Below are 27968 nucleotides of genomic sequence, written 5' to 3' on the forward strand. Positions count from 1 at the left end.
CTCCAAGCTCCCACTCGAGGTCTTGGAAACAGCACGAATTCTCCCCAAAAACATACAGCATCCCCCACTCGCGGGCTGATTCTAAAGAAAATTCATCTCCAAAGATGTAGCGGATACCCTCAATTAAACCTTTTTACCCCATTCCCGAGCTGTTTCCCATCAGCCTTTGCGACGTGGCGGCGACCATCCCGCGTCTCTCTACTCTCAAGATGGCGCCTGCGTGTGTGCTGGAAGGCGGGGGGGGGGGTATTTTAATCGGGTATTATTAGGATTGGAGGATTTTATAAATGCAATGGGCGGATTCCATGGCAGAATCTGTGGAAACGGGTGGAAAAAAAATTCGCTTTTTTTCGCGGGCATTTTAGTTTCCTGGTGACGTCACGCAAGACCCAGCCCTTCCTTGAAGCCCGCCCTCCCCCTCGTGTATGTGTGCGGTATGAGGTGGGGACGGGTCGTGCGGGGAGATGGGCGGGAGGTGAGTGTAATGGGGAGAGGGCACCCTCGCGCTCCTCTTTCCGAGCGCTCCCGGCGGAGCCCGAGCCGAGGCTCGCCTCATAGGTGCTTATTAGGCGCAGAAGTGGGGAGCCGCGCTGAGATGCGGTGGCAGCCTGGTGTGGTCCGGGGGGCGCGGACGGGATGCCCTAGGCTAGTGTTTGGTGCGCTGGGTACTGCACGGGGGGCTGAGGGTGCGCTCCTGGTGCCGGGGTGTGTAGTGATAGTGCTGCACGCTGGTGGCGGCGGCGGCGTTGCACCATGGTACATGGGGTGAGGTGGTGGGCCACGGTGATGGCACTTTGCTGTGGCACACGGGAGTGTGGCGTCAGGGCTGGGCACTTTGGCACCCGGCCTCGAGTGGGGTAGGCACGCTGCTGGCCCTTTGCTATGGCACGTGGGGGCGTGCGCCGTGATGGTTCCCTGGCACCAGGGTAGCATGGAGTGGAAGGCTGCAATGGCATCACACCCTGTTATGTGAGCGTGGTACTGTGCATTGTGGCATCGGTACGCTGGTAATGGGGGGTGGCATGCTGTGGTGTGTTTGGAGTGGAGAGGCGTGGCCATGATTACACATGGTGATAGCCCAGGGCGTGTGTTGTGATGAAACCATGTTGTGGCATATTGGTAGCAAGGGCTGGTGGGGTGCATTGTGGCTCAAACTCCCAACATTTTCTAACTTCAACAAGTCCTCGTTCAAAGAGTATTAAATCTGTAAAACTCAAATCTTTACAGGACTCAAGAAGTGATGGAAGGAAATAGTAGTCTCTGTGTCCCTGAAGAAGAAAACATGGCCCTTTCTGTAGAAGAACAAAGTATGACTGAGGTGGAAATTAAGCAAGACAAAGGAGATAGTAGCCATGCAGAGAATACAGAAAATTGCCCTGATATGTACAGATATATCAAAGGAGATTTGTTTACATCAGAGATTTATAAAGTAGAAATTCAGAACCTTCCAAAATATATTGGCTTTAATGATGTAAAGAAATTTCTTGCCAAATATGGACTTAACCCTCACAAGATAAAACTTTTTGGGAAACAAACTTTTGCATTTGTGACATTTAAAAGTGAGGAGGAAAGGGACAAAGCTATGAAAGTCCTTCATGGAGCCATGTGGAAGAGCCGATATTTGAGTGTTAGGCTCGCAAAGCCTAAAGCTGATCCCATTGTAAAAAAGAGGAAGAAAGAAGTGGAGGACACTGAACAGAGAGAGACAAAGCGTCCAGCTTTAGCAAAAGACAGTGAAGAGGAGTCTCTCAGTAAACAGATAGCAGATGTGGTGACACCTTTGTGGAATATACCATATGAAGAACAGCTGACAAAGAAGAAGCAAGAGTGTGAACAAGTGCTGCAGAAACTGACAAAGTAATTTCTTTTTATAATAGTACTTTACTAATGTTCATGAGCTTTAATACAAATTTGTATTAATATAGCTAAAATCCAGTAAACCTTTTCCCTATTCCCTACACAAATAGAACAGTATAAGTAAGTCTCTTTTAATATGTAAGAATGCTTTTCCTGAAATTACCACCTCAACCCCAGATCTTGAAAATTACATTGGTCTAATGTATAGGACTTGATATTTGTAGTACTTAATCTGTTTGAAAAGACCCTGCTAATTTAAGGGATGTGGTTTTAAGGAAAATTATTCCATAACCCACCAAGGTTAAAAAAGATTTTATATTGATGACAAGCTAGAATTGGCAGGTTCTCAGTGATATAAGGGATGAACTCTGTTAGGTGGTGAGATGTAAGATTTCAGACACATCATTCTGATGGTCTTCTATCAACCCTTCTGCTCTAATTCTCACACTTTATTTAGTCTTTAAAGAATTACTCCTGTCTAAGAAAATATTTTAAATATAAAATTAGTTTTATCTATGCCTTATTCAGTTATATAACTATCTATATAAATAAAACATTTAACCTTGATAGTCATTAGACACTTAAAAAAATAAAAGCAGACAAGGTTATTTTTCCCCACTTCCATGTTTAAATACCCACCCAGGTCCCATCATCTTAAGATTCTACTTTGCAGCAGCCATTGTTTCACTTGAGCAGGACTGGATGAGACTCCCTTTACCTGTCAACATTATTCCTTAATTAGTCAGGGAGGTTGTTACAGAAAATTGCAGGACTCTATTGTTTCCCTTTTTACAGTGATTCCAACCAAGGGGTGACAAATCAACAGTTGCATTATCATAGAACTTTGTAGTTATTTTATGTATTTATGCAGATTTTAAAATCTGCATTTACTAGCAATAAGATGTAAATACAGTTTAGATTTCCCATTGACAAGACTCTTGTGGAAGAATATCCTTCAGGTATTAAATAACTCGATTTTCAGACAAGAAAAATAAAATTGGATGTAGGGCTTTGGAGCTGTGCTCCGGCTCTGCCCAGCTCCAGGCAAAACTTGCTGCTCCGGGCTCCACCCCAAAGCCCTGATTGGATGTCTGTAAATGGTCCTGTATTGTTTTGTAAAAACAGCCAGTTAACCTGATTCAGCTGTTTTAAATACATATATTTACTGAAAGGCTTGTCTTCTGTAAATCTGTTTAACTTTTGCAGGGAAATAGGAAACAACAACAAAGCCCTGTTACCTTGGTTGTTTGTACAGAAGCAGAAGTATAATAAAATCTGTTGCCCAGTAGAGGGAGTGAAAGCATCACCATTACAGGTACCTCAAACTCTATCTTGTGGGCATGGAGTGATAATGTGTAATACACTCTGAAAGTAAACAAACTGTTGGTCTGAAGGATGGGGGGCTATCTGATGGGTAATACCAACCTACAGATTTTTTTGCTACCACAGTAACTGTGCAGAAGCTCGGGCTTTACTACATTTTGCATAAATACCATAATGGAACTACTAATCAGGAGTAAAAAAACAAAAAAAGGCTATAAATGAATTGAAACCTTACAAAAATGAAAAATATTGGATTGTGCTTTTTCTCCATAGGCTTGCTTACTAGTCTGTAATACAAATTCAGATTTTTTTCAAAGGAGTTTTGCATTTATTACCCAGATATAGCAAAACCTCCTAACTATAACTCAAGTTCTTTCAACAATATTACTAGACCCTTCTTCAGAAATTAAAATTTTCATATGGGCTGAAATTTGGTATTCTGGGTCTCAGGCCATCGATAAAGAAATTAATTACTAACTAAACTTTAATATTACAAAATGAAAATTTAAGACTAGTGCTACAACAGATGTTTCAGGACAGGCGCAGTTGATATGCAAGGTTCTATGTATATAGTTTAGGTAATCTTATTTCTTATTTTAAAATTTTAGACTGAATACCGCAACAAATGTGAATTTTTGATTGGAATGAGTTTAAATCAAGAAGACAAAACTGTGGGTTGTCGCCTTGGCAAATACAAGGGTGGAAGCTGTGCTGTAGTGGAACCATTTGAGACTATTCACATTCCTGCTGTTGCCAAAAAGGTAGTGAAGGCTTTTCAAGACTACATAAGGTGAGAACTAAATTAGGCTGAATGTCTTACCCTGAAAGGTTTTTGCTGTCTTAAATATTTTGAAACATGTACAAAATGAAACATTTTGAAGAGCTGGATGGTTATTTTAGAACTGAAACTTAAGTAAATTGGTTCCATTCTGTAGCAACTCCTTTATACTTTGTTTTTACACATAGCTCATCATGTGTTCGTTTTATTTTACTTACTTTTATTGAGCTTTTTCAGTGTGTTCAGCACTATGCAATACATAGAGGAAGACAGTTACTGCCTTAAGGTATTTGGATTTAACATGGACAGGCAGTATTAAATCAAAGTATTAAATGGCCCAATCTCAAAATAGGGCAGATATTTTCATGTAAAGTTTTCTCATGTTCTCATTGTAATTGGTTGGTTGATGTTGAAAGGATTTACAGAGAAAAGAGTTTTAAAGAGGAATTTGAATGACACAGGCCAATAGTTTTGGCATACAAGAAAATGGGGGACTTTTCCACATGTAAGGTCAGCCTGAAGGAAGGCACAAACAGGGGCGGCTCCAGGTACCAGCATGCCAAGTGCGTGCCTGGGACGGCAAGCCGCGGGGGGTGCTCTGCCGGTCGCCGCAAGGGCCGCAGGCAGGTTGCCTTCAGCAGCATGTCTGTGGAGGGTCTGCTGGTCCCGCGGCTTCGGCGGACCTCCTGCAGGCAAGCCACCAAAGGCCACCTGCCTGCCGTGCTTGGGGCAGCAAAATACCTAGAGCCGCCCCAGGCACAAAGACGAAAATTATGAGACTCCTGAGTAAGGAACAGTTAGGAAAATGGCAAAAAAAGATTTTGAAGAAATGAGAATAGAGATGTGTCAGAACCCCGAGGGTAAAACTGAGAACTTTTAAAGGGCAATGACATGATCTAAACACTGAGAAAGGAAGATATCTGTATCTGTATTTTTGATTAAGTGAAGGGTGACAGGTGAGAATCATGAAAACCAGAGAGGAGGAAGAGGTTGAATTCATTAGAGGAGAGATGATCAAGGCTTGGATCTGAATTTTAGCCTTAAGATATTGCGATTGGGTGTATAGATGCTTCAAGGGACCTCCCTTGCAGTCTATGGGCAGGCTAACAACAATAGAGATAAAAGGCTGCAGCCCTGCCAAAACAGACAGAGCCACAGTGAAGGGGCTCCACAGGGTGAGACCTGAAGTCATCCAGAGAAACCCATTTCTTTCAGAAGGGATCAGAGAGATTACCAGGCAGGAGGCTCCTGCAAGGCCCTGAGTTAGGAAGCATCAAGAGATTTAAACAAATAAGCCAATGATCATACCACCCAGGCTATGATACAGAGGAGAAAGTGGGCCTGGGTCCCCTATCACCTTCATACAGGTGAGTGTAGGACTGCTGAGAACCCTGATCTGAGTGGAAACAATAACGGACATATTGAACTTTGGCTTTGTGTTCCTGTTTCAAGTGACTTTATTTCTGTCCTGTTGAAGAAAGAAGGGAAGAAACCCATAAAGGGGATAGCACTGGAAAAGGGATTAGGAGACGCCCTGAGACAAAGGGCCAAATCTAAGACTATCGAGCAATGGTCTGCTAAAGGGGTTGGAAGAATTTTGGGTAGAATAAGACTCCTTTCGGTCCCAAAAGGGGGGAGAGACAAGTAACCCAGCTGGAGGACGAGTTACAGATGAAGATTGATAGATATAGGTTCTGTTCCTGAATGAACTAAGTGAAACTGAGGCAGGGATAACCACAGTTCTGTGGCAGACACCATAGTGTACTACAGGCCAGAGCTCCCTCAGTTACAAGTATATTTTGCAGATGTCAACAAGGGTAAAACTAATCTTTTGAATTTAATAACAGCTTATTTTCTTCTACCTTATTGTATGGTGGAGTTGTTTTACTTATCTGAATTATTAAACATTATTCAGAAGTTGCTCTTCTATTCAGTAACTGAACTTTTGAAAATTGCAGGACAACCCCTTACTCAGTGTACAGCCTGGAAACCTACGAAGGTCACTGGAAACAGCTCACGGTCCGCACCAGCAAAAATGGTCATATCATGGCAATTGTTTATTTTAATCCTCAGGTACTGAAACTTTATATAATATAAGAAAAAACCCTGAATGCAATGGACACTTGTTTAATGAATTAGCTGATTCTCAAGCAAAGTTCTCTGATAGTAGTACTATATATTATCAGATTAAATATGAGTAATGTTGTTCATAACTACTCTACCTCTTAATTACAAAGCCTATAGATTTATTTTTTTTTAAAAGAAAGTTCAGTCAGTTTGTCTGAAAACTATAAATTATCTGATGACTTTCTTCTTCACAGTCATGTCTCTGGGAAATGTTATTTTGTGTATGGAATCCCTGTGTGGGGCAGGACTCTAAGATTTGACATATAAAAATTAGGCAAAGCATGACCGGGTATTATGTAAAAGGGTGTTACAGGTAGCAACATCTACAATTAATGTTGCGCAGCGCTGCTCATTAAAAGCTCCCCTTTTTTTAGTTGCTTATAACTTTATCATGCTTAACTGTTTTGGGATGAAATTTTCTATGCCATGTGTCTGCCTCACACTGATTTTTTTTTTTTTTTTTTTTTAAAGTTTCAACTAAAATGGTTCAGCTACTCCCAAGAACTAGGCTAGGGAAAATAAGTTTTGCCAACGTTTTTTAAAAAAAGTAAATCTTAAAACCATTTCATTGAGATGCTCTAGAGTTGACATGCTTTGGAACAAAGATTTGAAATTTGGCAGGAGGTTCACCTTGGTTTCAGGAACGTGACTTCTGTCATCTGTGATAATTTGCTCAAATTTGTCCAGCTTGCTAGCTTCTGAAAAATCTCAGTTCACATATGCTCACACAGCTCCTACATGTCACCTGGACTGAACATGTTCGTCCCCATAGAGCTATTGAGCATTCTCTATCTTGGGCCAAGAAGGACTTGCCCTTCTTGGCTGCCTGGGGGCAACTGTGGCAAGGGCATGAAATGAGCAATACTCAGTGCCCCATGCCACTGGTGCCCCGATAGCATGGAGGAGGAGGAGCCTGACTCAAATACACAGGGGTGAGGAAAAGGTGGACCGAGGAAAGGAGTTAAGAGCACGAGGTATGAGGGTGGAGGGAATGGTCAAGAGTAGATGGAGGCAGAAGACTGGAGGGGCTAATGGGAAGGAACTGACAACAGGAGCAGGCACAGGAGGGGTAGCAGATGAGTTTAATAACTAGAGTCCACTCCCCTGTAGAATCCAAGAGAATGTATAGAGGAAGGTCTTGGGCCTTTTACATAGGCCAGGCTGGAATAAGGATGTCCCACTAGTTAACGCCATTTGTAGCCACATGATTTATAAAACCCAAGCTATGTCCATTTAATGTCCCATACAAAATAATACAGTAGTTAGAATCATTGTTCGATATATTTTGTTTCTAGACAACACGTCCATATATAAATATTTGCCTCTCAATACACAAGCAAATTAATAAAACTGAACAGAACAAATACTAAATTAAAGTGTTGGAAAATAACCAAACATATAATAATCACATCTTCCTTTCAATTGGAACGTCTAGAAATTAAGTAAAGAAGAGCTTGTTGACCTGAGAACCTCACTGGCAAAATACTTTACAGAAGGAACTGGAAAGGAGAGTGGGGTAACCTCTCTTTACTTTGTAGAGGAAGGGCAGAGGTAAGTTTTTATACCTGTAAAAGAAACCTTAAGTGGTTTCTCCTGTAACTACCACCCTGCATAGCAATAAATATAGAAAGAGTAGCAGTGTTGTTGTTTTATTGCTAAAAGTATTTACATTGTCCATGGAAAAGGACTCCTAATATTTTATGATCTTCTGCGTCATAACTGTTGTTTCTCAACTTATGGATTAAGTGCCCTTTTTTAATTGGATAAAGGCAGTTAGAGCTTTGTATCGGGATAAACCTGGCTAGTTAGGGGCTGTCACAGGAAGAGGATACCTTTTTTGTTTTGTTATGGAGAACCCAGGAAGAAATTTTCTGGGACACTTCTGCTCTCCCCACCTCCTTCCTTCCTTGCCAGCTTCTGTCTGCTTTTGCTCTCTTCATCTCTGTCCTTCACAGAGCAATCTCTCTTTTGCCTGAGGACCCCATTTTATTTTCCCAGAAACAATAAATGCCTCCTCTTTCTGCCTCTGTACAATGGCAGATATACCTTCTGAGAACAGAAATTGGACAGTAAGACAAAACTTTTGGTCTTAAGATATTTTACAACTTTCCTTAACAACAGCCTGTGAATTGTTTAATTGTTGCATTGATAGGCCTCATCCTGTTACAGTGAAGCAAAATAATTGTACAATATTGTACAATCAGCTCTATGTCCAACTAAATTTATTCTTCGGTAACTTTGCTAGGTTTCCTATGTGTGCTAATAGTGATGCCCAATTCTCACTAGTAAAAATAGAAAATCAGCAAATGTAAGGTCAGAAATCAACAAAGTTCTGTTTTTAAAACTGTTGTGTGTGTCTATGCGGATTGGTGGTTTTTTTGTTTTGTTTTGTTTTTTTGAAAGGTCCCGTTAACGTGCTTGTAGTGTCCCTCTTCCTTCCCCCGCCCCCTTTGAATGTGTCTGTACTATAAGTGGCCATGGCTAAAACCTGCTGTAATGTGTTTGGTGGCTTTTTTCTTTCAGAAAATCACCCAATCGTGAAGACTTGCCCTTACAACATTTGGCTGGTGATAAGTACATATATGAAGAGCTTCTTGGTCTAAAGTTTAGAATTTCCCCCCATGCATTTTTCCAAGTAATGTTGGTATTGAGTTCTGCTAAATTAAATTGTATTAGAGCTGAAGTAATAAGATGGACTGCTTAAATTACTGCATTAAGATTTTTAAACATTTTAAACAAAATATTTGGCTAAGAACAGTAAGATGGCTAATACTGCAGAAAAAATGCTGCATGGACAAAGAGGCTGCAGAAATATACTGAGGAATCTAAACTCCATAATTACATAAATCTGACATAACTGAAAATAATTTTTAATGGATGAATACCAGTTTTTGCTATATTAAATATTTAGTTTCAGCATTTTAGCTGAAGTGAATGTTTAATGGGATTTTTTTGTACTACTTTGGTATCTGACACATTCTGTGTTAGCAGTCTGAATAGAACAGAAGAGAAGGCTGGTTACTCACCATGTGCAATAACTGAAGTTCTTCAGGATGGTTGTCCCTGGGGTGCTGCACTTTAGATGAATCTGTATCCTGCACCTGTGATTGGAGAATTTGAGTTGCAGTACTCGTTTGGGGCACATGTGCATTGTCCTTGTCTCACGCCATCTCTGGTGTTTACCTAGCACAGTGTGACCAAACCCTTCTCAGTTTCTTTTCAGTTTAGCTACTTTCTCTTCCCTGTTTATTTTTCTTTATTTAAAATTTTTTTTTTTTAGTAGATTAGGTATTTTCTTCATTATTCCTAGTTACCCCTTAGTATAGTATACATATCCTCCCTCACACGTTCTGCAGAAGAGTTCAATTGTCATAATCTTAATACTCTGCACCAGAAAAGCAAGGAACCTTACGCCAAGGCTTCTTTTGATGGAGAAGTCTCTGCACCTGGCTTCCAATCTAGGATTATGGACTCTTCCTAGATATCAGTCTCCAGCGACAGCATCTGACAGACATTCCTTATCACCCTCATAGAGCAAAGAACACTCTTCAGAAAACTGGTACTGTGACAGCCAAAGACTCTAAGTGGGCAGGTTTGGAGAGGAGCAGCAGAGGGAAACTTATCCTCCCTTTCCACAGTAGTGCTTGAGCCACTCAAACATGCATCATCACCAAGCATCTCAGAAGCACGACTGTTTATGGCGCCACCTTCTGCCTCTATAATGCATAGCGTGCATTCATCAGTACCAACAACCGCTGCAGTCTCATTGGTGAGGCCAACAACTTACTCGGTACCGCGATAGTTTCTCTTACACAAAGACCTGCTAGTCTCTTCAGCACTGGAATCTCTCCAATTCCTAGTGATGTTGCTCCAGCATGATCGGTACAATGCCAAGTTACACCACCATCCAGATCAGCTCCTCTCTTCTCCAGTGGTGAGGAGGAAGGGGAGATCTACTCATCACACCACTTCTTCTCCATGCAGACATCCACCAGAACATCCTGAATACCATCCCATGACCGAAACCCATGGGTGGTATACACATCCAAGGATATCCCCACCAATGTCATTCCTGCCACAGTGATCCAACTGCGATCCATGGGCGGCGTACTGACAATGTTACTCTAAGCCAGTGATTCTCAAACATTTTTACTGGGGACCCCTTTCACATGGTGGGAATAGCTCCGTGGTTTGAGCACTGGCCTGCTAAACCCAGGGTTGTGAGTTCAATCCTTGAGGGGGCCATTTAGGGATCTGGGGCAAAAATCTGTCTGGGGATTGGTCCTGCTTTGAGCAGGTGTTTGGACTAGATGACGTCCTGAGGTCCCTTCCAACCCTGATATTCTGTGATTCTATAGCAAGCCTCTGAGTGCAACCCCCCCCCCATCAATTAAAATGCTTTTAAATATATTTAACACCATTATAAATGCTGGAGACAAAGCGGCGTTTGGGGTGGAGGCTGACAGCTTGCGAACCCCTGAGGAGTTCTCGACCCAGTTTGAGAACCCCTGCTCTAAGCTATCTAGTACTTACAGGGAGAGAGAGACATTCTTCGTCACCCTCAATACCTGGACCCTCTGATCCTGCGGAAGAGGTGATCGAAGGGCTGGAGAAGACTTTAGTAGCTGAGGTGACCTCCTGATCTGATTTCTTCTCCTTCTCTGGACAAAGCAGTCTTGCCCCCACCATCCACAACGGGTAATGATTTTACACAATTCCAAGAGGAATTTTACGAGGATTGTGAACTCATTAGAAATACCACTGGAAGAAGTTGCAGAGTCTCAACGCAAGTAGTTGGACATTTTATAAACGTCAACTTCATTCAAGATTGCTCTCCTTATAAACGAGGTGCATAGATCCAGCCAAGACCATCGGCAGACTCCAGCAACAATTCCACCCACTTGTAAAAGAGCAGACAAAAAATATTACATCCCCTCCCAGGGAATGGAACTTTTGTTCTCAGATCCCACACCAAACTCTCTGGTGGTGGAGGGTATGAATGAACAGGACAGACAACATCAATCCGGATGCACCCCGTGTCATAGGAACTGAAGGTGGTTAGACCTCTTTTGGCCTAAGACCTACTCAGCAGCGATCCTACAATTCAGAGTTGCCAGTTATGAGGCACTCCTGGCCAAATGTGAAACCACTCAAATTATTCAAAAATGTCCAAATTTATTATCTCATCTCCCTTAGGACAAAAAAGAGCAATTTAAAGCAGTCATCTTGGAGGGCCACGTTCTTGCTCAAACAGCCTTACAAACCTCACTGGACTTGGCAGACACAGTGGTACAATCCATTGCTACATCCATAGTCATGCGCCAGGCTTCCTGGCTCCACCTTTCTGGGTTCCCCAAGAGATACAGCCCACTGTGGAGGATCTCCTATTCGAGGGACTGAAGCTGTTCCCCAGCTAAGATCGTTGCTTCACACCCTAAAAGATTCAAGGGTGACTCTTTGGTCTGTAGGCATCTATACACCCACACAGAGAAAGAAGCAAGGGAAATATTACTCACCGCAACGAACAACCTATGCCATACGAATCTGTGCCATACGTACAACCACTGAGACATAGACAGAGGGCTACAAGACATAGACCTCTCCCATCTCAGCCATCCCAGCAACCCCGCTCAAAACAGCAATTTTGAGGGTTTGGTTGAGGACCCAAGATGCCTCTCCCATTTTTCAAGTGCTGGAACCATCTACAGCCATCCATCCTTTTGGAAACTGTCTGACCCCATTCCACCCAGTGTGGCAGAGTATCATATCGGACAAATTGGTATTAGAAATCGAGACTGGCTGTTCAGACCAATTAATCTCCATCCCACCACACAGATTTGTTGATCTAGTTAATCTGATCACTAAACATAAACCAGCCCATAGACATTGGCCAGGACCTGCCTCCAACTATTAGACATCAGCCCACATGTTCACAGAGTACTATGCAATAGAGCAGAACTCGACATCAGATGCTTTGCTGAGACTTACTGTTTTATCATCCTTCACAAATTCAACTCCAAAGCTCCTTCCTTCCAATGAGGGGCACTGCTCTACACTCTGTGGAGCATCCACAAAGACACTCGAAGAAGGGACCGTTACTCACGGAGTGCAATAACTGAGGTTGTTCGAGATCCTTGCCCCTGTGGGTGCTCCATTGTCCACCCTTCTTCGGAATTTCCTGCTAGGGACTCTGTGGTAGAGAAGGAACTGTAGAGGTGGGCGTTGGTCACAAAGCACTGCGTAAACATCAGAGATGACGTGAGACAGGGACAGCACATGTGTGACCCAAACGGGCACTGCTACTGAAATTCTCCAATCGCAGGTGCAGGGATGCCGATTCACCTACAGTGGAGCACCAACATGGACACTCCTTGAAGTAGTAGTACAGTTGCCTGTTGGGAAATATACTACAAATGTTGTATTCCAGACTTTCTTCCAGCAAACACTTATGCCTCAACAAATAAATTGCTTGTCTGAAAACACAGAAGAGGTAATGTTAGTTTAACAAAACATTTGGAGGGGAGGGGAAATAAAGTGAGTGCTAGCATTAGGGGAAGGAGAATATTTTTCACCTTTGATTGCATGTAACTAACTTCCTTTAGAAATTGGGAATGACATGTGCTTTAAGGAGATCTTATAGTTGCATTTTTATTCCTCACTTGAGATCTTAAGCTAGTAAGTTCTTACCTTCTTAATGTAGACCATTTTCTAGGTTAAAGTTACTGACCTGGACAACTTTTTTTTTCCTGACTCCAGTCCCGGTTCCATACCTTTCCATAACTACACTTGGTTACAGGAAAAGTAATATTAAGGCAGGCAGCATTAATGAGACAAGGTGATGGATGTAGTTACATGGGTATGTCCTCCTATTTCTGTATGTGGAGTATTTTTTGTTTCGTTTGTTTCCTCTCCCTGGTTAGGAATTGACCTTTAACATAGATTTGTCCCTTCTTTGCCTGCAGTTTGCTGTCCCCTCTAATTTTGATGTCCAACAAACACTACTTATTTTAGTGCCTTAAGCGTATGCTGTATTACATGTTTGAATTTATACCAAAGCAACACCCAAATATGCGAAGGAGTTATATAGGTTTTTTTAACTTTGGTCAAGTTCGGTAACTTTGGTTGAAGTCTTGAATAAGTCCTGGTCTGTTGGGCCAGTTGTATATCTTGCTGTTGCTAGAGCTAAACTTTGATTTGCTATCTCATGCTGTCAGTACAATTCTGTTTGAACTTTATATGAAAAGTTGGCTTATTTTAATAAGCGTGTTAGAGATGAAGAAGGGGGAAGAATGTTTTCATAAAAGGGATTTAATATTGTTTAAGTACAGTATTGGTTTTACTACCTTCGCTGTTGTAACAAAGGGGAACATTTGTGTTGGAATTCCATAGGTAAATACACAGGCTGCAGAGGTTCTATATAAAGCCATTAGAGACTGGGCCCACCTGAACCAAGATAGCACTGTACTTGATATTTGCTGTGGAACAGGAACAATTGGAATTTCACTGGCAAAGGTGAGCCATTTGCCTTAAATGTATTGTTCAGCAAATCATATTAAATTAATACATTGAGTCATAAAATGAACTTGAAAGTTAAGTTGCAGATCTCTCATATTGCATTTAACTGAGGAAAATGCTTAAATCAAGTTATTGCACTTTGCTATTGCCAGTGCTTTAGGAAGTTGACTTAATTCTGGACATAAATAAATATTTCTCTGCTAGATATTCTGGCTACATTTCCTTAGATTTGAAAAGTCCCACATAACTTAATTTCAATTAACTTCATAGCAACTGACAACTTTCATTGTCAAAAGTACATGAAGGTGTAGTTCATATTTTGAAGAGTGACTGTAAAAAGGATGCTTTATTCATGAATTTTCCCTGTCTCTGCATATATTCAAAGACAGATCTACTTTAGTGACAGTTTTTTAAATATTTCTAGAAACAGTACAGCTAAAACTGACTGAGCTGGACTCTTTCCCATTTTGTGCAGCAACATAATTATTTACTGAGTCCTACTCAGTTACATCTGTGGAAAACCAATGAGAACTATAAAGTTGTGCACACATAATTGAGAGCCTAATTTAGTCATCATAATTTCTTATTACTGGTAATTATGCACACAGTGGAAAGAATTCTGTTTCACTCTAAGGCAGAGTTGGCAGGGCTGGCAGTGAGGGAGATATATATTTAAGAATAAATTGAGCATGACTAAAATGTCTGCCTATATGTGGAGGTGGGGAAGTCAAAGGAAGTCTTTTTCCACCTATCCTTATCTTCTGAATAGTCTGAGGGCTTGTCTAGAGGAACAATTAGTGCACAGCAAATTAGTGTAAATCTACACCGCAGTAGCATGCTGGGCCCTGTCTGTGTAGACCCTGCTACTGCAGGTGCCTAGTTCGCTTGTGTGCATTGATCCATTCTGCTTTGAAATGAGTAGATCATTACACAATATTGAACTTTTAGTGCACAGGAGCAGTGTCCACAGACAGCGCACTAGCATTTTGTGTGCTGTAGATTATACCCCCGATTGCTGTGCATTCTTTGCTCATCAAGACAAGCTCTGAAGATACTCTACTAGTTTACTTAGCACTTGCTTTTTTTATTTTATTTTTATAACGCTGTAAAAGTAGTGCTTTTTTCTTCCTCAGGTAAATTGAGGAAATAAATTTCTAAAGCCTGTGCTATGGCAGGTATTGCTGATCCATGACAATCACCCTCAGTTTTCCTCCAGTCTGGTATCTGTGTCATCAAGCATGTGTCACACCCTGTTGGACCCATTGATCTTTTTTCTTTGATTCCACAGAAAGTGAAGAAAGTTATTGGAATCGAACTCTGTCAAGAAGCTGTGGAGGATGCCAAAGTGAATGCTCAAATTAATGGTTGGTAAAGTCGTGTGTGTAACTGCTAGATTCTTTGTTTATAAGGAATAAGAGTTAAGCACCTGATTTCCATTGAAATTGCCTAACTTCCTTATATTCATCTGAAAATTCCAGCCTGAATTAATTACTTGAAAGCTATAATTATTTCTATCAGATATTCCCATTGATAAAAATCCACTGAAGTTGATAGGTTAATTTAAAAAATCTGACTTCAGAGATTCCCAGGAGGTGCCAGGTGTATTGTTGTTCTGTATGTACATGAGACTTGGACCTTTATGGCAGAACATGAATGGAAAATACAGGTAGCGGAGATGATACTTTTGTAAAACTCGGGGCATCTCCTACTTGGACCGCATCACTAATGAAGAGGTCCGCAAACTCATCACCCAACACGCTGGGTCAAATGAAGACCTCCTGACGACCATGAAGAAGTGCAAGTTGAAATGATACGGCCATGTAACAAGAGCATCTGGCCTATCTGAGATCATCCTCCAAGGGACAGTACAGAGGAAGAGAAGAAGAGGTAGACAGAAGAGATGGATTGACAACATAAGAGTGGACAGGAATGGACTTTGTGGTGACTCAAGCACTAAGACACAATCGTCAAGGGTGGAGATGGTTGGTTGCTCATCAATGATGGTGCCCCAATGACCAGTGCTGTTATGGGAGTGATGAAGATGAATTTTAAAAATAACTTAAGCAATATAATTTTCCAGTTATACTTAATCAGCAAATTGCTCATTTGACAACACTGTTTAACACTATGTACCATAACGTTTAATGATGGCACATTAAAGAGGGAGAACTTCCTTGACAAAGAATTTTAATGCATGATTACAATAGTCATTCATTTACAGTGATTTTCAAGTTGTATATTAGCTCTCAGGCACAATAGGTTATTTAAACACAATAGCTTTAGGATGTCTGCTTGAATATTATACCGATGGCAACACCTGAAAAAGTAAATCCATAGTTTGTCCCAAGGCATCAAATATTGGCATTTCTATATGCAAAACACTGTAAGAACAATTTACCTAGTAACACTACCTACTTATGTGTGCACACTAATGTTTTGATTATACAGAAATTTCACATCAGTTTTTTATTTTTATCTACATTTCTCAGATCTGAATAACATTGAATTTCACTGTGGAAAGGCTGAAGACATTGTTCCTTCTTTAATTAACTTATTAGCTTCACACAACCTGATTACAATTGTAGATCCACCTCGGGCAGGACTACGTAAGTTTATTTACTTAAGACTTATTTAACGGATACTTTAGTAGAATGGTTTTAACAGAATGAAATCAGCTGATTATTGAAAGAGAACTTGAAATAGGCTTGAGCATAAAGGTTGTCCTATTAATATTACAAGTTTAAATTTTTTTCTGCAAATATAGTAACATACACTATTGGCAAAAAACTTTCTTAATTTGTCACCTAGATTCTAAAGTCATTCTTGCAATCCGAAGAGCTGAACACTTGAAGAAGCTCATCTATGTATCCTGCAATCCCAGAGCTGCCATGAACAACTTTGTGGAGTAAGTTTTTGAATTGGCCAGGTACAGGCAAAATACGCTTCGTGAAAAAAGTGAGGCTGAACTCCCTTTTTGCATACAAATAGATTAATCATATTAGCTATAGGATTGTATAGCAGTACTTGACCTTGCCTTGGAAGACCCACTTTTGATTGGGTGGTGGCAGACTGTCCCAGCAGGAGGGAGGAAGACTTGCCCTCCAGTAGCTGATTTAAGTAGTAGATCTGAAATGTATGATCATCCTATGAGACAAGGGGAGCGAACAACAATGCAAGGGCTTTTCCTAGAAAGTGTAGACTGATGTTCATGGTCCAGGAAAATTAATACTATACTTTGTTTTTCTCCTAAGTCTTTGTCGGGCCCCCTCCAATCGTGTCAAAGGAGCCCCTTTCCGTCCAGTTAAAGCAATGGCAGTGGATCTGTTCCCTCAGACTATGCACTGTGAGCTGCTGATATTCTTTGAAAGGGTAGAACATTCAAATGGAAACTCTACTGAAGCAAGCCCTGACACAGCTCAGGTCATGAATGCAAATGCAGCAGATTCTACCCAGGATGGCAGCATTTACCCACCTGAAGAGAAAGTAGGAACTCTGTCTTCCACCTAATGTTGTGGTAGGCTGGGCAGTTTGTGCACGTGCATATATATAATTTATACTCAGGCAACCATCTTAACCTATTGATTTCCTTCTAAGAGGTAGAAGTTACTTTTGATAGTGAAAGAATGTTGCAGTTTGAGGAATCAGCAGAAATACCATACAAGTTAACCTCTGTACAACATAGTAATTACCTGACTTCCAACTGATGAAGGCTTTCAGTTAAGTATAGTGACAGCAGCAGTTTTCAACTCAGTGAACAAAGATTAGTTTAACTTTAAGATGCTTAAAACAATCCAGTTCCTACAAGGAAAATAACCTTATTACACACAACTTGGAACAAAACCTGCTATTTTCACTTGTGCACACATACTCCTGAAAAGATGTCCCAATGCCTTCAGTGTAAGGCCAGCATGACTTGAACTGAATATTTTGCATGTTCTTCATAAAATTACTGTCCAGGTATAGTACTAGGAGTCAGACATGTGGATTCCCTCCAAAAGTTGAATGATTGTAGCATTGTTTTTTATGCCCAAGAAATTTTTTTTCTTTGAAAATAGTATGGAAGATGAGTGATAAATAGCTGATAGGCATTAAATGATGTTTGCTATCTGGCAGATGGGCAATTCTGTTGAACAGGAGACATTTGCTTTGCAGACCAGTTTAAATAAATTTGATTTTTAAAAGACTGTTGAATTTTCCTTAGCCTGGATGTTGGTTTTGAATTAAAGAGATTTGAGTTGGCAGTTGCAAATAGTTGATTATAAACCTACATTAAAGCAAGCCTGATTTTTAGTTACTATTGTAAAGACTTTCCAGCTGTTCTGGTACATAGATTAAGTCTTTGCTATTGGGAGAGAGATTCTAAGCTCCCTCTTCAAAGTGCTTGTAATCTGAAAAATACGTGAAGCTTACATACTTCTAGTAGAAAATGGACCTCTGTTCTGTGGTTTTGGTGCCGACAATGGGTTGCCCCCTTCAGCGGAAGGATCACCCTCCAAGAGTGTAATTGTTTTGAGTTAAACTGGAGCTATGAGCCAAACTGAACCTGATGTTTGAGATCCAATCCAACTTCTAAGGGAGAGAGATTTTCTTGTTCTGCAATAAAGTGAAAGTAGGACTAGACTCAGTGCTACCCCACTCCTGTTTCAAAAAGAGAAAAGATTCAGAACAAGACAAATGCACAAGAAAGTACTCTTTTCCAGAGATGTTGGAGGAAGATGACAGAGCAGAGTTAACTTCCACAACAGAATATTTTATACATGGGTATGTGGTATGGCTGGGCCTAGGGCTGTCCTTAGGATTTATGGTGCCCTAGGCGGGATTATTAAACTGGTGCCCCTGAGCCTGTCTTGCTCTTAGCAACACAAACATAAGCTTACATTATTGGAAAACTTGCCACATGCATGTTGTTAAAACCAGTTTAACTTAATGAAGCACACTGTAATGCTGATGGACTAGCACTAAAGAAAAAATTCTGATTTGACAGAATGATGCAAATAATATTTTAATTTGCAACATTTTATTGGAAATTTCTATGAAGAAGTATTGAAACAAGGATTTGTTTTTAATTAAAAGCAATCTTTCTGGCTTTTTTGGCTGCAGAATCAGTAAGAATGTAATTGTATGACAAAGACAAAGTGATGTCTTGTTTGATTGCAAGAATAGCAAGACCAGTCAAGTGTTCCTGACTCCATGTAGAGGGAAGATAGTTTTTAATGAGCTTTAGTTTTGAGAAACTCCGTTCTCCTGATGCTACTGTTACAGGAATTGTCAGTAGAATACGAGTGACAATGTACACATTAGAATATGTCAACAAGTTTGCTGGTATGAGTAAACTGTACAATGTCCATTGTTGACTTTGCATGTGGCAACATTGAGGACAGTGTACTCAATTCTTCATACAGTTCAAGTCCATTTAAATCAAAACGATGGTCGTGCTTTAGGAGGTTCTCTAGATCAGGGGTCCCCAACGCTGTGCCTGCAGGTGCCATGGTGCCCACAGGGGCCTCTCAGTGCACCTGTGTACTGGCCAACGGACAAGCATCCACCGAAATGCCACCAAAATTCGGCGGCATTTTGGCAGCGACGCCTCTGGATGACACTGCTTGCTGCCAATAAGCAGCGTCATCCAGAGGCATCGCCGCTGAAATGCTGCCGAATTTCGGCGGATGCTAGTCCACTGCCACGGTCCTTCGTCTGGTGACTGCCAGACAAAAAAGGTTGGGGACCACTGCTCTAGGTTCTTGTATTTTGTCATTAGTTGCTCTTGTTTTCCTATTTTGTTGAATTTAGTCCTGCTCGGCCCACCAGGCCAACAGCGGGTTGAGTGGCTCAGCCAGGGTATCAGCTGCCGGCCTGCTCAGCCTGCTGCCAGCCTGGGGTTCCTTGGGGGTCCCCAGGCCAGCAGTGGGTGCTGAGTGGGGCTGGTGGCCGGGACCCAGGGTGGCAATGGGGTAGCAGCCGGAACCTCAGGGCAGTGGCGGGCTGAGCCGCTCAGCCCACTGCTGCATGCCATCAAAAATCAGCTCACTTGCCACCTTTGGCACATGTGCTGTAGGTTGCCAACCCCTACTCTGTACATGAGTAAGGAGATGAGCATATTACAGTTGTTGGAGGACTCTATTTAGCAGTAACAGGGCTATAAGAAAGTCAGTCAACATTTTTTATTTCTCTGATGAAAACTGGCCCGCTCCCTTCCCCATACCAGACTTGTCACAAATAATTGTCAACAACTTAATTTTCTGTTTTTGGCTGAGATTGATTTTTTAAAAAAAAAATATTGAAATTGAATGCAGGATTGTTAGCAAGCATTTTTGGCGAACAAATTTGTTAAATGACAATCTAAATGGCAACGCAGTACTGCTTTCATGCTTGGCTCACCCCCCAGCCTGCTGGTCCAACAGCTGCAGTAGAGCAGGAGAGAGGTGGAAAACTGCAGGACCCCAAAATCCACCTCTTGGGGTGCAGAGTGGCAACAGCAGCAGCAAACTCTCAGGTCTGATCACACGCCAATAGGCACTACCGCCAGCCCAACCGACCCTGGTGAAGTTAGCACAGCATCTGATCTCAGGGACCAGGCACCCATGGAGCCACAGCAGCTCATGCTGCCCTGTGCAGCTCCCCCTCGGATGAGATGAATTGCTGCCAGCCCAGGGGAGAGAGGCGCTCCCCAGCTAGGGTGACCAGATCCAGATGTCCTGCTTTTATAGGGCCAGTCCCGATATTTGGGGCTTTGTCTTATATAGGTACCAATTACCCCCACCTAGGGTGAGCAGACAGCAAATGTGAAAAATCAGGACAGGCGTGGGGGGAATAGGAGCCTATATAAGAAAAAAACCCAAAAATCAGGACTGTCCCTATAAAATCGGGCCATCTGCTCACCCTGCAGGTGAGTTCATTCCCCTACCCCTTCTCAGAGACCCCAGCAGACAATCCCCTCTCTCAGACTGTGCTGCATTCATCTCTCTCTAGGACCCAGCAGCCCTGCTCTTACATGCTCCATTGCTTCCAATCGGTCTGGGCTCCCAGCAGAGCAGTGCCCCCAGACCTAATGGTGCCCTTAGTGGCTGTCTGCTCTGCCTATGGCTAAGGACAGCCTTGGCTGGGCCTCCTCCCTCCATAGTAGCTGTTGGAGCAACAGCTGGGATTTGCAGGGGAGGGTTGCTGCTTTCCAGGAGAGGTACAAACTGTTAAATTGTGGGGGGCCCTCCCATCAGCAGCAGGTATGGGTCATCTCTTATAGGTAGGACAGTAACAGCTACATGGAGCCTGTGATATGGCTTGGGGAGGGGGAAGGGTGCAGGTTTCCCCTCCAGTACCCCTAACTACCCTCTCCCAGTACATGCACCCCTCCAGTTCCCCCTTGCATTATCTTCTATTTGGGAACTTGAAATACAGTAACTAAGGGTACATGGTGGGAAAAAAACACACAATTGACTACAAGACTGTAGGTGTAGTTCCCCCCCTACCCCCTCAAGGTGTGCACAGCTGGCACATGATACCCCCAGACTGAGGCACCTGACAAAAGCGTAATAGGAAGTGGCTTGTGATAGGGGTTTCTTTAACACTCCACTCCCAGGGGAATCATTTTTGTCATCTGTACTGTTAAACATATTTGGACAAGTATTTTGAAATAAATTACAAAAATAATTGCAATACGCATGATGATAGTGTTTTGACAAAACATGCAAAATTTAGCACAGAATTGCCCCAGAAGTAATAGCTGCTTCTCCCATGTGGAACTAGTTGAACTGACTACATTAACAGGGGATTCATGCTACCTTTCTAAGTTCACTGCAACTGAACCTAAAACAGTGTCTATAAAGATACTAGGTAAACTCTCACTCACTAATGGGGCTAGGATTTCACCCTTGCACTGTTGCAATAGCTGCCCTGTCAGAATGAATGTGCTGTCTGTCACCCCCCTCTCTTAAAATTAATTCCCTCCATTGATGCACAGGAGCTCAATTTAGGTGACTGGGGACTTAAAGCAGTACAATTACATTTCCATAGCACCTGGGAGCCCTCAGTTGTGGACTAGGGCCCTGGTGATGCTAGACTTAACACTATGAACTCAAGAGCCCATGTGAACTATTCTTTTTCAGAGCTAGTGTTCGACTAGATCCTCTACATCAAGCTATTTTCAGTGAGCTGGTCAGTAACATTAAAACTTCAAACTTCTCTAGATACTGAACAAGCCATTCAAAGCACATCAACAGGGGTGGTGTTACTTCAAGCCAAGTCCAGAATGTAAGAAATGGAAACATCAATAAAGTTCAATAAGTTAGTAAAAATGGATTTATCAACTTCTGAAGAAATCTAATACAGGCAATTTATCCTAAAGCTTACACATATGGTACTGAGAGTCTTTTATATACAGAATACAAAGAGGGGATGTAATGATTTATGCAGGGACAGGGTTTCAGGTTGTGTGGAACTTCTCCAATAAGTAAGCAGGGAAAAACTAAACCTCACCTCTGATTTGGGATAGGGGGGAAAAAAAGTTACCTAACTTTTGTAACGGTTGGTCTTAGAAGGGAATGGACATGAACAACACATCTGTGTGTGTGCATCCATGTGCAGAGTCAGATTTTTGCCGTAGCAGTATCTGTATGGTTGTCAGTGGCACCCTCTGGAGTGTTGCACTCATACATCAGTATATTTAGTAGTTGCTCGCCTGCGCCCTCTCACTTCCTTCTTGCTGACAACTCCAACTAAAGGGCAGGAAATGGAATAGACATGAGCAACACATCTTAAAGAACAGTACAAAAGACAGGCAACCATTTTTTCTTCAAGTACTTGCTCATGTTGATTCTATTCTAGGTGACTCAGAAGCAGTATCCCTGGAGATGGGCTTGGAGTTCACAGTCCTGTGGCTTACAACACTGCTCTACCAAAGCCAGCATTGTCACAGGCCTGCTGGGTAAGTGCATAATGAGATGTAAATGTGTGGATGGGCAGTCAGGTAGTGGCTATGCAGATATCTTGATTTAGCACTTGGGCCAGGAAGGCTCCCATCAAGGCTTGTACTCTGGTCGAGTGGGCAGTTACAATCACTGGTGGAGGCACTTTCACTGGATCATAGCAGAAATGAATGTAGGTGATGATCTATGATGGAATTCTCTGAGTGGACATTGGAAGACCTTTCATCTTGTCCACCATCATGATGAACAACTGTGTCAACTTATGGAATGGCTTGGTCCTTTCCATGTAAAAGGCTAGCATTTACCTGATGTCCAGAAAGTGCAATTTATGCTCTTCTTCTGACTTACGAGGTTTTGGAAAGACAGGTAAGTATATGTCTTGGCTTGTATGAAACAAACTACCTTAGGCAGGAAAGCCAGGTGTGGTTGCTGTTGGACTTTTTCCTGGTAGAAGACGGTATAGGGCGGCTCTGAGGTAAGTGCCCTAATCTCAGAGATCCTGTGGGCAGACGTTATTGCCACCAAGAAAGAAACCTAGGAGAGTAGAAGATGGGAGCAGGAAGCTAAAGAGGGGAGGCATGATCTGCAGCAGCATGAGATTCAGGTCCGAAGGGACGGGGTCATGGACATGGGGAGGAAGAGTTGCTCTACACCCTTAAGATGTAGAAGGTAGTCTAAAAACATAATGATGAGAGAGAAAACAGCTATCCACTTGCGAGGCAAGGGGAAGGTGCCCTGACCAACCATCATGGTAAGAAGGAACTGAGAGGGCGTAGGGCCGGTATTGTCTAAATATACTGATGCATGAGCATGGTACTCCATAGGGTGTTGGCAAAAATCTCCAACTCTGCACATGGGTGCACACGCACCTAGACATGAGCAAGCACTTGAATGTCAGTGTGCCTGGCTAAAGGGTTTTCATTTTTTATGAAAAGGGGCTAGTTTTACCATGAAAATTTGTCAACATGTGGTAAGAGGTATTGATATTTGCATAACAAAAGTAGACTTCAGTTAATTTCAAAAGACTAGGTGGGAGACAGCTCAAGGAGACTGTTCCCACTCAAAAACAGACAGTTGCAATACGACGACATTAGACAAACAAAATCAGCATTTTTATAATGTAATATCAAACTTTATTGCTTAAAACTAATTGTTTGGAAAAATACACATGTAGTACTCAAAGACCAAACACAAAGGCTTATATGATTGTGCAGAAAAAAAAGCAAAGCAGAGGCTCAGTGAAAATGAGGCTTTATAGTTGTACCAATTTAGCACTGGCATCAAGCAACTGCACTCAATACAATTCATATAGCAACCATTGTTATCTACTTGGGCACATAAGAATGCATTATTCACTTTTCCCTTCTCAAATACATGTCAGAATACTGTTCACCTTTTATTTTGTTGATAATGGCATTAGTTCTTGGACTTTTCTGATACTTAATCTAAAATTCTTCCCACAGGAAGTTTGACAAGGCAATTATCTTTGTGAACTTTGCTCCAGAACCAAAATATAGTGTATGTGTAGGATGTAATCAAGCTTTTAAAGAAAGAATACTTAGATGTTACAAGTGTGCATTGTATGTAAAGCCTAACAGTGTCATCGGGAGTTTACATACAACAGCAAGAGTTTTTGTGCATAACAGAGCCATGTTAAGCATCTGGGAACCCAACTACTTTATCTCTTGTTTAATAAATATTTAAAGCTGAATGACTTGTGTTTAAATAGGTAGCATCTGACTATTTCACTGGAAGTCACAGTAACTTTTCTTTCAGTACCATAAAGATTTGAATGCACGCTAATTTAACCCTTAAAGTCAATACACCACACTTCTGTCAAGAAGCACATAATATGCAAAGCAGAATAGGTCTAATTTCCAAAGGATGGAACAGTTCTTATTAATTCATTCCATCCCCATAAAAATATCCACCTTTCCTAGAATAAGGAACAAAGATCAGTGACAAAAGCAGTAGTTTTGCTTTATGCATTCATACAATCAAGATCTAAACCTTTACAGCTGGTTACCTAAAAAACACACGAGTTACAAGACAAATGTAGGGTACATCTTGAATCACACCTTAGTGTTCATGCAGAAGCTGAAATTAATGCAATGACCTATCCTCTATCACAGCAGCTCGTGCTTATGTGCAAATGCAAGACTGTTACACTACAAACAATAGTAAACATTAAAACACAAGAATACTTCACAATGACAATAAACAGCAGTTAAGTTGTTTGTTCCAGCAGTTATTGCGCTTTATTTTCTGGACAATTCTCCAGTTGAAGGCTGCAGCAAGGTCTAATACCATCCTTTTAAAGAATGCATAATATGTGAGAGGCTTTGGTTCACAATGAAATATCTAGATGTTTTATTTAAGGGCAATGGTCACCTTACGATTCAGATAGTGGCAGATTGAGGTAAGACTAAAGCAAAATGCTCAATACAGCAATCCTCTTAGAACACAGTAAAAACAAATTCCTAAATGAGGCATCTATGGATAATCTGCAGGTGGCCTGCAAAATATTGACATTCTGATTTTGGACAAAGATCCACAGGGATGATTTGTCTTTTACAGTATTGGCCAAGGACAGATTTTTCTGCTAGAAAACACACAAACTGAAAAAACACCTACTTCAACAGTAATACATTTAGGCAAAGATATAACCCCTGTCTTCAAAGTCAGAGAGAAGCAGCAACTACTGCTTGTAAGTACTGCACCAATGTTACACATCTTTCAAAAGATGGAGATTAAAGCTATATTAAAAGAAAATAAGCAGAGGCAGTACTTTTTAGATAGGTCACTTTAAAATTAATGTGTCATCCTGCACCTATCCTTCTGTACTGAAAACAGGATTACACTTCACAGAAATCAAAAGCTGAATATGATAATGAAGATTGGGTGAGTCATTTGCAGACACCTCTGAGCATATCACTTATAACAATGAAAATACAGAAACAGATGAGACTGATCTCAAATATCAGAAGCAATAAATTACAGAACTTTAACTTGGCATCAAAAATTTAAGTTTTCTAATTTCCAAAATAGCAGGGCTGATATTAAAGGTGTTAAAATCCAGTTGGCACAATCAGTCACTATACTGCAGTATGCTGTACTCAAGATTTCAAGAATGACAACTGTCCAGACAAGTACCAGACCTGCAGCATTTATAAGGATTAAGAACTGTAGCTCTCTGTCCCTCCAATTATTTGGGGACCGTAAAATATGGCTGTACTAATATCAACTCCTAGAAAAGTCACTGGACCCCTACCACCAAACAGGCTTCTTGCCATTCCATTCCCTCCCCTTCTTTTAAGCACAAAATGGTTCCCGCTTCAAATCTGAGGAATTTACTGCATTAGTCAATAAAGTAAAAACCCTAAATAAGGGGGAAAAGCAGTGCTTTCACTACAACCAAAATATTTCTTCTGTGCATAACTTATTAAAGCCTCAGCAGATACAGTAAGTACTGCCCGTTTTCTAAGATTGTATTTCAAAAATGCTTGCATATTCATGTCCTTTTTCATCTTAATCAGTACGTTTTATTAAGGTCTTAGTCTAGTCTTTTCTATGTTGTATCCCAAATCTACGTGCTAATTTCCATTGCAGAAGTTAAGTTTTTTAGCATTTGAAGAAAAACGTAAGTAAAAAGCCAGTAACAACTTTTTTTTTTTTTAAATGTAAGATAGCTGCAATCAGTTAATTTAGCATTTCTAAAGGCCAGGCCACAAGGAGAAATTGTTTAAAAAATATTTCATTTAATGAAGCAAGTTATCTAAAACTTAACAAGTAACATGGCCAGACACCAAACAAATTAAAATCACTATATTACAGGGGAGTAAGGGTGGAGCTTCTTTAAACAATGCACTGGCAATATATTTCAGAATACCCATCAACAGTCTTCAGTTATATTTCTCCTTCAAGCTCTGCAGGTAGCCTCTCAAGTGGCTACGTTAATTGCAGTGATTCCCAACCTTGTCTCTGACGTGGCACATCTCTAGCTCCAGGGACTCTTCCCACTACCCCCCAGATAAGCAGCCGCAGGAGGGAAGGAGAGGGAGATTGAGCTCTAATTGGTTGCTCCATCCTTGGAGGAGATGGGACAGTGAGGCATACTGCCAATTAGATGGCAGTTCCCCCCACCCAGTCTCACGTCGGTTTTCAAAAAAATTCCACGACCCACTGGTTGGGAAACACTGAAATAGAGGGCCAAATATTTTCCCTTCCAATTGGTTTGTAAACAATCATTAACTTTTCCCTTAAAATAAAGCCCAACAATTTGGGATATCCAACTTGTTGCTCTTAACACTACCAGGTACACTTGTTCTTTTCAAGTAAAAACAAAAACAAAAACCCTAAAACACCCTGCATACTGTGATCTCAAAAAAAATTAAAACCAAACCAACCTTAGCCTGGCAGTACACAAAATAAAAACGGCATTACTGGCCTAATCCTGTGACATTAGGAACATCGCTCATCACTTTTTCATGTATCTGTCAAAGTGTCTTATCAGTGCATATTATGTGCTGAAATGCAACAAAACTTTTCACAAAAATAATTTTAGGCATGTTCATACAAGAGTGTGTATATATAAAAATTTATATATAATATATCAGCTTCAACCTGTACATAGATTTTCTGAATTTGATCCTTAAACACATCCATTCGGGACAACATGGATGACTTTCAAGGAAAAAGTGCTTGCTTAAATGTATCCTGTGTGAACATGCCTATCCTCTGTGCATTTGCCCAAGTAGAGATCTTTATGATCAATCATTTAAACATACATATCTCAGGAGGTAAAAAAAAGTAATATTGCCCTGATGATGCAAAAGAACAATGCATAACTGAAGCAGCCAGGATTGTAAAGTTATCTTGCATTCTGCAGCAAATAGATTCTTAAATAATTGTTGAAAGTAGTTTCTCCATTTGTTATTGCTCCCCACTCATAAGTATACTGGTCACACATCAACAGTACACAGAGGTTCACTACCAGGCTGCGCTGATTCTATTATTGTCATCTTCGGTTTCTTTCGAGTTTCCTCCTTTAAAGAAACAAAAAGTAAAAAATCCCAAGGTTGTTTTTAAAAAAAAAACAAAACACTAAGCAACTAGTTAGTTCTAGTGGCCAAAAAAAAAAAAAAAAAAAAAAATCAATTAAGTTTGACTTGATGAATTCAAATGATGAGAATGACTACTTTAGTTCATGATAAAAAAAATCTGGTAGCTACAATAGAATTTCATTAAAATGGAAAAATTTTGCTTCTGAGGGAATTCTGCACCAAAAAACTAAAAATTCTGCACATTTAATTTATTTGTCAATAAATAACTGGAAATTCCAGCATGGCAGTGAGGAGTACACGCCACTGGATGCACAGAGGAAGATCACCCTGTAGACCCCTTGCCCCAGACACAGACTCAGCAGTGAGGCTGCACTCACACCCACA

General features: G+C 41.1%; 2 protein-coding genes across 9 annotated transcripts in view; one reads left to right on the forward strand and one right to left on the reverse strand.

Annotated features, from left to right (window-relative positions):
• The first annotated feature begins 253 nt into the window (after positions 1-253).
• Positions 254-26192, forward strand: TRMT2A (tRNA methyltransferase 2 homolog A). 7 transcript variants are annotated; one of them, XM_030582518.1, is made up of 12 exons: positions 254-475; positions 1228-1857; positions 3064-3172; positions 3789-3970; positions 5917-6031; positions 7521-7636; positions 8609-8729; positions 13475-13597; positions 14889-14964; positions 16090-16206; positions 16409-16505; positions 16852-17844. In XM_030582518.1, the coding sequence occupies exons 1-12, from the start codon at positions 465-467 to the stop codon at positions 17105-17107; spliced, it is 1953 nt and encodes a 650-aa protein (XP_030438378.1). In that variant the 5' UTR covers positions 254-464; the 3' UTR covers positions 17108-17844. The 7 variants fall into 7 exon arrangements, with proteins under 7 accessions (XP_030438378.1, XP_030438379.1, XP_030438380.1 ...); XM_030582519.1 differs by having other exon boundaries at positions 254-441; XM_030582520.1 differs by having other exon boundaries at positions 254-423.
• DGCR8 (DGCR8 microprocessor complex subunit) overlaps positions 23757-27968 on the reverse strand; it is a 42221-nt gene continuing 38009 nt past the window's right edge. For both annotated transcript variants that reach the window (XM_030582513.1, XM_030582512.1), the window contains one exon: positions 23757-27566. In XM_030582513.1, coding sequence (XP_030438373.1) covers positions 27483-27566 — 84 coding nt within the window. In that variant the 3' untranslated portion in view covers positions 23757-27482. The remainder of the gene's footprint in view (positions 27567-27968) is intronic.

Source organism: Gopherus evgoodei, chromosome 13 (assembly GCF_007399415.2).
Source record: "Gopherus evgoodei ecotype Sinaloan lineage chromosome 13, rGopEvg1_v1.p, whole genome shotgun sequence".
In the NCBI taxonomy this organism is placed as follows: domain Eukaryota; kingdom Metazoa; phylum Chordata; order Testudines; family Testudinidae; genus Gopherus; species Gopherus evgoodei.